Source organism: Odontesthes bonariensis, chromosome 3, assembly GCF_027942865.1.
Source record: "Odontesthes bonariensis isolate fOdoBon6 chromosome 3, fOdoBon6.hap1, whole genome shotgun sequence".
NCBI lineage: Eukaryota > Metazoa > Chordata > Actinopteri > Atheriniformes > Atherinopsidae > Odontesthes > Odontesthes bonariensis.
Window position 1 is genome coordinate 42767300 of NC_134508.1, and position 12535 is coordinate 42779834.

Below are 12535 nucleotides of genomic sequence, written 5' to 3' on the forward strand. Positions count from 1 at the left end.
CTTCAAGCAGGTGTTTGGTAACCAGATTCAAATAAATGATGTTCTTGTGTTTCAAATACCTGGGCCAGATGTGACCATCAAACAGGCCAGGGGGGTCAGGCACCAGGTAGTTCCTAGAGCAACCCTGGTCAATATCTAGTTTACACAACTGCAAAAAATATCAAGTGCAGTCTCTTCCATATAATTTACTGGATGCTAAAGCAAGTGAGTGCTGATGTTTTCATCCCTTAGCCTTCCCAGCTCAGGGATAAGTGTGTACATAATGATACCTACTGGGTAAAGTAGTATACATACCGTTTTCCCTAATGTGAAATACCTTCATGATGCAAACCATATCACTCACCTGCATGAATTGGTTTTCAGAAAAATGTCTCGTATCTTAAAAATGACAGGCTTAGTATGACATTGGGGACAGAAAATGTATGAGAAAAAAGAACAGAAAAGAAAGTGTAAAGTTATCGATGACATTATATGGGTTTGCATTAGGGTCCACAGCATTGTTCTTTTTAACAACATCACTTGTCAAACAATAGTCTGATATGTCCATTTTATCTTTTTAAAATTGAATTGAATTGAATTTTTGTTGTTTTTTGTTATGGCCACTTGATGGCAGAACCACATCAGGGAACAACACGACACCTAAACTATCTCTAATGTACTCTGATAACTCTGAAAGTTGCAACACATTTTAATTACAGGGCAAATTTAGTTAAAACTGCACATGCAAACATTACCCCTGGAGAAAGTACCTTCACAAGTGTGCCCGTCCTCTTTCAGGAAAGAGCCTTGCCGACAGTAGCACTGATATGAGCCATATATGTTGGCGCACTCCTGGCTACAGGGGTTTTTGTCACATTCATTTACATCTACACACAGAAAAGAAAAAAAGTGGTTAGAGCCATGTTCTTGTAAGGATAAGATTGGAATTATAGTGTGGAAGACCAAAAGTACCATCATCTAAAATCGATAAACAGACTCGATAAACAAATTAATATACCAAAAAATGCTACTAAAATTGGCAATAAAAATTATTCATGCAATAATAATGAATGTACAGAATGTGGAATAAATTTACATTTCTGCTTTAGTTTAAACGTGAAAAGCACTTATGGAAACCTACGCATGTCTGTCAGACAAGTTCTGTAGTATAATAATTGAAAAATCCCACCTTGATTAGTAACAGCTATGACATGCTGGCACAGTGTGAATTATGCTCCTGGTGAGCTTTGCTCCCTGAAGCACAGTGATTTCTACAACTCTCTGATGACTGACAGCACCTGAGCTAAGAAACTATTGATGATGACTCTGCATTCCTAAGATCCTAAGAAAATGACCCTTCATCTGAAGACTTAAACAAAGCTATATAACCCTAAAGTTTGTGTGAGGACTGGATTTGATTGTTCATTATGACATTCTACCATAACGGCTATCTCTGTACCATCATTTCTTGAAGCAAAATGAGACTGGGCAGAGCTGGGCAGAATTTATATTTTCCAAATGTTCCCTGGCACAGAAAAAAAACAAAAACATACTCTAACGTACCCTCACAGTTCTTGCCATCAAATGCAAGGGAGAAGCCAGCTGTGCATGAGCAGTAGTAGGAGCCTGGGGTGTTTTCACAGGTTTGGGCACATACCCTGCCAGGATAGCGCCAGCACTCATTTACATCTGTCAGCACAGGAGGAGGAGCTATTACACAGCAGTCAGATACGCCACAAAACACCACAAAGGACTCCATGCCTGTTCCAGTCACAGAGAATAATGTGTAGAATAAATTCTTCACCTTGCTAATGATTTCATTTTCCAAATTACATAATTCTGTACAAAGATTCCACAGATGTAATCAATTATATGTGACAAATTAAATCATTTCATAAAGGGCAGCTTAATTTGAATTAAGCTTCTTACTTTCTAGAATTACATTAAAAAAAACAGCTGGTGAAATGAACTCATTCACAGCTTGTGCTGTCACTTCCCTGCTAATCACATGAATGAACTGTTACGTAAACAAGGCTGGAGATGTTTGTTGTCATGCTTTCTGGATTCATCATTTTAAGTTTGCCTCTTTTACCCTTTTTACATCATTTAGATGGAACACTTGTAGCTATAACTTTTCCCAATTGATTCCACAATGTCTGTGTATCAATGTGGTGCTGAGCCACCTCTGTTTGGTGTGTGTGAGTTACCACAGAGTAACAGCGGTGGGTTAATGTGCGGGACCTTTTTGGGGGGCCAAGAAGGCAGAACCCATACAATGTTAATATGTTTGATGGAAACCATGAGGAAACAAATGAAAATATGACTTTTCTGTGTATTTCATGAAGAAATTCATGGAAGGTTACAGTGAGCTTATCTCTCCATACAAATCTATATCAATTTTAATCATATTCAGCATTTTTTTTAATTCTCTGAGCTTGTTTTTGCAACATTCAAGCTTGTTTCCTTAATTTTCTATTTCCACAGACTTTCTTTTTGTCTGTTAATATAAGGATGTACATAGTAATAGCTGGATGGAAACCTACTTCATAATTGCCTTCCTGATGAGGAGTACCTTGATCTGTTTCCTCAGTTAGCAAGAGCAACAGACTCGCTTGTCTTTTTCACTGAACCAAACTGACATTTCTTATCTATATCTACCATACCGTGGATTATATTGTTGGAAATTTTCATAATATTTAGCTCCTATTATTGATGAAGGGATCGATGAAAGTTATCCTGTTATGTAACTTCATTAAGAAAAAAAAGTGAGATTTAAATGATCCAGTTAAACAACTTCAGCCCTCAGAGCTTCAAAGATTGCCTGATTGAGCCTTCCTTCATCATCAGCAGACCTGACTCAGAGAAACGTACCAGTGCAGACTTTTCGGAGGGCATCATACTGGTAGCCCGTCTGACAGTCACAGCGGTAGCTGCCAGGGAGGTTGTGACAGATTTGGCCCCCTCCACAGTGGTGCGTCCCCATCTGACACTCATTGATGTCTGGACACGTAAACAGAAAGATAAAGCTCCTCAGCAGTGACTCAGTGTGCATCTGAGGAAACCTACAGTAGCTCAACCCATAATAACATCTTCCAAATGATGGCACTGCTAATGTTAACTACCCATATGGGCTTGGTACAGGACACAATGGGTACTCGATGGGCCCCATATATATTTGCCTATTCATTTATCATACCCACGGGGACCCCATTTTTGTTGCTAATTTGGAACCTATGTATGCATTTCCTATTAGTGAGCCAGCCAAGACCATCATAAGAAAATCTCCTGTGTTGACCCATGTGGTTGACCTTAGTTGACCCCAGATAAGATGCCCATTTTGGGTCCATGCTTAATTAGCAGTCACGTACTCAAGTATAATAATTGTGGAAAATTAGCACAGGGAAATATGGACTCCAATGGACAATCCCCAGAGGGGCTTATTTATGAGCCCCCCTTCCCTAATTTTTTTACCCACAAAAGCCCCACATGTGAATGTTGGCTGGAAACTAAAGGCTTGTGACTGTAACTACTCTACAGACACATTCATTTATATAAACAGATGCACCCATATGGATATGCAGAGTCTTTAAGTTAACGGGACTGCATTCAGTTCAGACTGGTGCTGTATGGATAGCGAGCGTCAGGATCTCAGTCATGCATGAAATTAGTTGTTGTCAGACTATTGGAAAGCAGTGAGCGTCTGACTGAGGCTATAACATCTTGTTGACTGTACTTAACAATCAGTCCTGCTCTTAATTAGCTGCGTAGCTGTTGTAGCAAGGTAGGGTTGTGGGCTTGTTTAACTTCTTTAGCAAAGTAAACAGACATACTGTAAGGGTGTAGTCCCACAAGCTGTATGAGTATTGTTAAGTGATAGTGCAGTGTTAAGAGAAAAAGGTTCCAAACAAATCAACAACAAAAAAAACTTCTCTTGTTTGAAATGAATAAATGACTGACTGACATTTTTTTTTCGAAGCCAGAATGTTAAGCTATCGAATTCAAAAGTTTTGTGTTATATTTTGTGATTTTTAATCTTTTTTCGCAGCTCAGGGACAGAAGAGTAAGGATAACTTCCATTATGCTTTGCTCCTGTGTGAATGCTGCGTGTTTAAGTGGTAAAACTCACCGACACATTTGGCTCCATCAGGGCTGGCGTGGTAGCCACGGTTGCACATTATTATCTTCCGCTGACATGTGTAGGAGCCCACGGTGTTAATGCAGTTAGAAGCCGGTCTGCACGGCTCACTCAGGCTGCTGCATTCATTTATGTCTGTACAATCACAAAGACAGAGAGTCAAGCCTAATAGTAGCTGAGGAGAGTGATGATTGGTGGGAGGGTTAATCCTGACTGACAGGCCTTCACAATACTTTCAACAGAACAATTAGTTTAATGTTTAACTGTTCACCCTTTAAACAACACAGTTGTGTAAGACTGGCAAGTCGGAAGTAGTTCATCTGACATTGTGTAACTGTTCTGTCTTAAGTTTATACGGCGACATAATAACAAACTGGTTTCCTACACATACAGTGGAGCCAGTAGGCAAGGCAATTTTATTTGTAGAGCACAATTCGTACACAGGTAATTCAAAGTGCTTTACAGCTACATAAAATCACAAGAAGGCAATAAAATCATTAAAAAGAAATAAAAAATAAAAACCCATTAAAAATAATCATTAATTCATTCATTTAAAAGTGAAGAGTGCAGATAAAATACTTCCAGGTGTCATATGCACAGCTAAATAGAACTGTTTTCAGCCTGGATTTAAACATTGTCAGAGTTGAGGCCTGTCTCACATCTTCTGGAAGACTGTTCCAGATGTTAGGAGCATAAAACTGAAATGCAGCCTGGCCTTGTTTAGTCCTGACTCTGGGCACCAGCAGGAGACCCCTCCCTGAGGTTCTCAGAGCCCGAGGTGGTTCATATGGCTCTAACATGTCAGAGATGTACTTTGGCGCTTGACCATGAAGAGACTTGTACACAAGCAGAGCTGTTTTAAAGTCTATTCTCTGAGCGACAGGAAGCCAGTGCAGAGACCTGAGCACTGGACTAATATGGTCGTATTTCCTGGTTCTGGTCAGGACTCGAGCAGCAGCGTTCTGGATGTACTGCAGCTGTCTTATAGCCCGTTTAGAGCCCAGTGAGCAGGCCGTTACAGCAGTCTAACCTGCTGGAGACAAACGCATGGATCAGTCTCTCTAAGTCTGCTTTAGACACTATTCCTTTGATTCTGGCAATGTTTTTCAGATGGTAAAAAGCTGCTGATGTTACAGATTTAATGTGGCTGTTAAAGTTCAGGTCTGAGTCCAATATTACCCCGAGATTTCTAACCTGATTATTAGGTTTTAGAGAGAGAGTCTCAAGGTGACTGATAACACTTTCTCTTTGTTTCTGTGGGCCACAGACAATGATTTCAGTTTTGTCTGAGTTTAGCTGGAGGAAATTGTTTTTCATCCACACACTGATCTGTTCGATGCAGCGACACAGTGTATCTACAGGCCCGTGTTCTCCTGCCGTCAGTGACACGTAGATCTGTCATCTGCATAGTGTTGGTAGGACACATTATAGGACACATTATAGCTATTTCAACTCACATTAGAATAGGTTAGGATTTCCATATTTCCAACAGCTACACAACCAAGTAATTCCTTTCTTACAAACAATATTTAATCTAGTAAAAAAAATAATCCAAATCTTTTTTTTTTTTTCAGCAACTCATCAAGGTTTCAGGTGTCAGTATCAGGCTCTCAAATAAGTATGACGGTGGTCACTTTGGAAATAATTTCTTCCTTAATATGATGTAAACGTTTAGTCAATAAAGGGTTATAATATGGACATTTTGACCATTGATTGAGCCTTGAACTTATCTCACATGTTTTGGAGCATCTGTTTAAAGAAAAGAAACAAGTTAGCAAAAGCGGTGAATAGTTGGTATATTTCCCGACCAATAAGTGTTTCTGCTAAGCCAGTACTCAACTTAGTTATGTCAGCAAACACAAAAATTAAATGTCATAGACAGGGGACTTGTGCCCTTAGAAACACACAAAGCATGTGTATACAGATGAATGTTGGTGGGGAAAAATGAACAAACCATGATATGACAAATCACAAAGACATCAAGGCTGAATTGTTAGTATTATATATGTTGTTCACTAATATCAGAGCGCTGTATAAAGAACAATGTCACTGCCAAATCACGTCTTTTGAATAACAGACACACAGCTCACAGAAGGTTAATCATATAAACTCAAAACACGAAAAAAGAGGAGAGTGCTTAAACAGGGATAGATATTTGAAGAACTCTAAAGCAAGTCTTCCACTCTTAATGACAGATCTGTCATGACTCTGCAATCATCTGCTGACAGCCATTATGTGAGTGTAGGAGATGTTCTGATGACATCAGGAGCACCCAGAGTTGAGCTTTTTCACTATTTTGGGATATTTCCCAAACTGCAAGCAAATTGTCAGAAATTTAAACTGTCATTTGTTCAATCTTTTGTGTTACTGCATTGTTTGTATGTTCTTGGTTTTTGACTGAACATACCTTTGAAAGTGAACAAACTATTTATGTGGGGATGTCCTGATGCAATTTTAAGTATTGGTAAGTACTCTCTGATCTCTAATGTTTCATCCATCCGATCCCACATCGCTGCCATGTGTGGTTGTGGCAGGATGATGTGAACATGTTTGCTGTATGGAAACATTTGTATCAAATCAAATCAAATTTATTTATATAGCACATTTCATGTACAAACAATTCAAAGTGCTTTACATAAAATAAAAGCATTGCAGCAGGGAGTGGAAGAAGCATTAAAATACATAAAAGAATATAAAGAGAAACAAATAAAATCATTTAAATTAATTTAAAAACAAGCAACAGTCAAGATAAGTTCAAAGATACCGTGCAGATTTCATGCATAGACACATGAGAAAAGAAATGTTTTTAACCTGGATTTAAAAATGTCTCCATTTGGTGAAAGTTTAATCTCCACTGGCAGTTTGTTCCACTTGTTTGCAGCATAACAGCTAAATGCTGCTTCTCCATGTTTAGTCTGGACTCTGGACTGGACCAGCTGACCTGAGTCCTTGGATCTAAGAGCTCTGCTGGCTTTATATTCTCTGAACATATCACAGATGGATTTTGGGCCTAAACCATTCTGGGATTTGTAAACCATCAGCAGGCTTTTAAAATCTATTCTGTGACTGACTGGAAACCAGAGTAAAGATTTTAAAACTGGTGTGATGTGTTCAGATCTCTTAGTCCGGGTTAAAACTCCAGCAGCAGCGTTCTGGATGAGCTGCAGATGTTTAATGCTCTTTTTGGGAAGTCCAGTTAAAAGAGCATTACAGTGATGGAGTCTACTGGAGATGAATGCATGGATGAGTTTCTCCTGGTCTGTTTGGGAGAGGAAACCTTTAATTCTGTTGATGTTTCTGAGGTGGTAAAAAGCTGCCTTGGTGACAGCTTTGATGTGGCTGCTGAAAGTCAGATCTGAGTCTATCAACACTCCGAGGTTACCAACTTGGTCAGTGATTGTAAGGGCCCGAGTCTCAAGATATTTATTTGAAAGAAAAAAAAGAGCAGCTACTTTTAGTATCTGCATTTGAAACATTCATGACAGTGCTCCATTCAGTACTACTAATTTGATTAGACACCTTAAATGTCTAACCAAATCAGTATTAGTCGTTTTAAGGCTCTGTCATGAGTACTCAACTTGGCTTCCAATTTGGAGAAAGAATGACGCTAGTTCATTCCCCTTAATTGTTAATTTGGAAGCCAACTTAAATGTTTTCGTCAACACATATCGGAGGAAACCTTTTAAGAGAAGACATGAGTGTCAGTGGGACATTAATGAGGCACAAAGGGTTACGGTGAGGGGAATCACCAGCCCATCACTACTGTTGAGAAAATCTTTTCTGTGTTTTATTCAGGGAGTTCCTTCTTGAGACATGTCCAACACAGCTCCACTTGAGCTGCATAAAAATTTCTCTACTAACTACAAGGTATCTTATCTGATATGACCGCTACAGACTTAATTTTAAGGCATCGATATAAAAACAGCTTATGGAAAAGCATGAACAACGCTTCCTTTCCTCACTGCATTGCAGAGCTACCGAGTGGAAAAGCATATACATTGATTTCAATAACTTTAAAATGGAAATAAAAACAGAATACAATGATTGGCAAATCAAAAATAAACAATAGTTTATTTTAGATTTTATTTGTAAAACATTTAAAATGTTGAAGGCAACATTTTTTAGAATTTGGTGAAAAATATTGCCTTATCTTGAATTTGATGGCAGCAAAACGTCTCAAGGGATCAAGTTATATTTAAAAGAAACAAGTGGAGGAAATGTTGAAACTACGTAGATTAAATGGCAACAGGACAGTAATGTGATTGGTTATAAAAAGAGCACATTTGAGAAGTGGAATCTCAGAAGGTGGAAGTGGAAAGATTCAGCAATCTGCAAAAAACTGCATCTGCAAATCGTGCTGCAATTTCAAGATAAGATTCCTCAACATAAAATTGCGAAGACGTTTGAATATTCCATCATCTACAGTGTATAATATCTTCAAAGATTCTGAGAATCTGGAGATAGAATTTTTTTGGACGAGCGACATAGACAAAAATCTTAATTGGATGTCTGTGATCTTCGTGCCCTCAAGCCACAATGCATGATTCTGTTATGGAAATCCCTGCATGGTCTCAGGAACACTCGTCTGTGAATACAGTTCACTGTGCCATCCACAAATGCAGGTTAAAGCTCCATCATTCAGAAAAGAAGCCTTCTCTGGACCAAAATTTATAATGGACAGAGTCAAAGTAGAAAACTGTTCTCTGGTAACACGAATCAAAGTTTGAAATTCTTTTTGGAATCTTTTTGTACTTACAGCTGTCTACTGTAAGAAAAAGCATCAAACTGAAACCTGGTATTGGGTGGCAAAAGTCTTGGTTTTGGAATTTACCATAATTTTCTAAACTTTTATTGTAATCCGTAAGGTTTAGTGGTATATTCAGTAGTAGTAGACTAAGGAATCTGTACATAAAACCATAAAGGGAAAAATGATCACCTGCAGCTTCATGTTATATAGTGAGCTTAAGTGAGTTGTTGATATCACTTTACAAAAAAGTAAGTAAACTCATCCTTTACAAGTTTCTCCATATGTTTTTATATTGGATTTTTTGTATTTATTGAGTTGCCAACAGGAGAGAAAAGACAGGTAAGAGATGGGGACTGCGGATGAAATGAAAGTAACAGAAAAAGTCTTTTTATTTTTCCTTTATCCCCCAACTCCACTCCCAGAGTCAGGCATCAGCAGGGTTTGGTAGGAGGGGGTCTCCAAAGCTGTTCAACCACCTTACAATGCTTCTACACTCACAGGGGGGCTGGAGCCTATCCCAGCTGTCACTGGTCGAGAGGCGGGGTACACCCTGGACAGGTCGCCAGTCCATCACAGCGCCATGTAGAGACAAACGAGGCAAACAACCATCCACGCTCACACTCCGAGGGACAATTTAGAGTCACCCATTAACCTAACCTAATTTTTGGATGGTGGGAGGAAGCTGGAGTACCCGGAGTGAACCCCATGCAAACTCCACACTGAAAGGCCCCAGCCGGGAATTGAACCCAGAACCCTCTTGCTGTCCAGCCCCACAGTTCTTCCATGATGTTTAAAAGAGGGTGTTGTCAGGGTGATGTTAAGGTCTACAGAGCAAACCTCTGACACACTTAACAACAGCAACAGACATTTGAAGATTTCCATGATTTCAGTGCAGCAGTACAATGTTACATTTTCTTAAAGGGACACTGTGTAATAAATTAAGTCATTTATTAGCTCAAAATCAACATATTCATTCATAAATTAGTCCTCATTGGTGTAAAATTATCTCTGTCAACAATCTCACTTATCCTCCTGAGTGAAGAATAACTTGTCTGTATCTACATAGAGCGGGCAAGCTCTATGGAGGCTGCCATGTCCTTCCGCTCTATGAAAAACGACGACGTGCCGAGAGGGACATAAAGCACTTCGAATCGCGTTTTCCCCAACGCCAGCTGCAAGCGGAAATGACGTCATTTTGACGTCACGTTTGCACGCAGGTATAAACAGAGCCAGTCTACGCCATTAGACATTCTCTGGTATAAACCAGCCTGAACGGCCTGCACTTTTGTTCGCAATGGAAGACCAGAGTTATGCCACGCCACAGGAGAAGGGATCCTCGTCTCCAAAAAAGCGAGAAAGAGAATCTTGACACATACCGCCTGCCGTAGTTCAACAAGTTGCAACGCACATTTGAAAACGCGAGGCGCTAGAGAGCAAATTCATTCGACTTGTCCCTTTAAATGTAAATGAACACGCCAAACATCCCAGTAATACACAAACTGTGTGAAGAATCAGGTTGTTAAGGAGGTCCAATAGCACATCTTTGTTAAGATTTTGTCCAATTTTCAATTGGCAACTTAATGGTCACATGTTCAGATTTATTTCATAACAAATAGAGAGCAGCACTGAAAGTTTCTTACCAATACAGTTGCCATGAGAGTCCTGGGTGAAGCCACTCATGCACTTGTGCTTGGGGTTACACAAGAAAGAGCCCAGTGTGTTCGCACACACATAGCCCTCACCGCAGTTATCGGTTCTCATCGTACACTCATCAAGGTCTGAAAAAAAGGACCAGATAAATATAAATTCAAAAAGCCATGTCAGTGACAAAAATAATCACTTTGTGCTGTTGTAAAGGACTCCCTCAGCTTCAGTCTGAGCTCTCAATGTGTTAGCAGTACAGCAGGTGGCACTGTGGCTCAAGCACAGAAGAAGCGTATGAAACAGCCCAGAAATTCAATCATTCCACCATTCCAAAGTTTAACTGGAGGAAAAATTCCAATAAAAGAATCACTTGATCATCCAGCTCCGCAATTAACAGAAGTTGAGCAAAACTTCCTAAATGACAGTTATTGGATCTTGTGAGCGATGGATAGAGTTCAAATTGGGGTTGTTTTTTTTCCCTCTGGTGCCAGGAGCCCCTTATCTCAGGAGTTTGTGTTACACTGATTCCTTTGAGCCAGAGGACTTCTTTTTTTTTTTTTTTTTTCTTTACCAATCATCATTGAAGGGATAAGTTCCCAGCGTCACAGCAGAGACCTTTGCTTTCATGCAGCTAATTAGTTTTTCCCCTTTTGGATGGTCGACTAAATATTACCCTCATTATCGAGCTACATTGATTAGTCTTCCTGGTGCCAAGTGCTGATGACACGAGTCAGAGAGCTTCAAAGGGCTTCGCTGCCTGTGCAATGCTGCCTTATTGGGTGATTATCTTGTCCCATACAGATCCTGGGCATCTGCACAAGCACGAACATTACCACCGGAGCCAGACAACACCGGCATATGTCAAAATAAAGCTTTACTGTCAAAGACCGAGTCATGACCACAGATGTGTACGAGAGAAATGTCTGAGTGAAAATGATCAGAAATCAATGATGACGCAGATCCAAAATTGGATGAAGGGTAAAAATGATCTATGAAAATGAGTTATTGTGTTTCTGCTACACTGCAGGGATCCATCGGTTCTAAGGGACCCTGTTAAAGACACACTATTCTGAGTTTTCAAAAATACATTTTCGAAAGAATGTTTTAGGGGAGGTACTGACGTCTTTAAGGACCAGAACAGCAGAAGTGTTGCTACCATGAGCATCTATTATGCACTGCCTCAGTTTAAGCTATTGGTGTTGGGTCTTCTTACGGTTGCTCAAACACTGGCAACACTTTGTACTTTTCCATCGTCACAGTTATTGCTCAACCGGACCATTTAATTGGACCTCTGTCCTTGTTCCAGTATGCGAGCACGGGAGGGAAACGGATTTATCAATCAAAGTATGTCCAGCTCCCCTTCAAAAGAAGATGATATTCACCCTTTCATCTGGTTAGTATGGGACTTTTTACAGTTGATTCAATACATGACAGACCAAAAGCAACTGACAATCAGCTGAACTAATGGGAAATTTGCACCATGTTGAGCAGTGAGTTGTACAGCTCCATACATTTCACACATGCTGTACACTTTTTTTTTTTTTATAAATGAGACGCGATCTATCCCTTGTGCTTATTCTCTTTTGTTACTGGCTTCTTCTTCCGCTTCTTTAGTTACTTCTGTGTACTTCGGACTGCTTCCGAAGCTCTGGGACAGACGTTTGGGTAAATTGGCTTAATGAAATAGATCAAGACCAATGAACTCACCTCGGCAAACGCTGTTTTTCAGCTGGTAGCCTGCAGGACAAGTGACCTGCAGTTCGCATACAAATGAGCCCACTGTGTTCACACAGCGCTGGCTTGGCTGGCAGCTGTGGGTGTTGGTCATGCACTCGTCCACATCTGCAGAAGACAAAGATGACTGGGAATGAGGTGATGGGGTGGAGGATTAGATGATGAATACCTGATGAGATGGAGCGGAGAATGCCTTTTAAAGAATGTTGATGGACAGGACCTGTATGAACTTCTGCCACTCTGCTCCTGCTCCCTAACTGTCACAGTGATGTTGCTCAATGACTCAGCAGCAGATC

The 12535-nt window shown here is 40.0% G+C and overlaps 1 protein-coding gene across 1 annotated transcript in view; it reads right to left on the bottom strand.

Moving 5' to 3' along the window:
- fbln2 (fibulin 2) overlaps positions 1-12535 on the bottom strand; it is a gene marked incomplete at its 5' end in the record, with an annotated part of 114344 nt that overhangs the window by 7702 nt on the left and 94107 nt on the right. Inside the window, 6 exons of the mRNA XM_075460751.1 lie at positions 750-866; positions 1543-1668; positions 2851-2979; positions 4106-4249; positions 10502-10639; positions 12213-12347. Of these exons, the coding sequence (XP_075316866.1) occupies positions 750-866; positions 1543-1668; positions 2851-2979; positions 4106-4249; positions 10502-10639; positions 12213-12347 (789 nt within the window). The remainder of the gene's footprint in view (positions 1-749; positions 867-1542; positions 1669-2850; positions 2980-4105; positions 4250-10501; positions 10640-12212; positions 12348-12535) is intronic.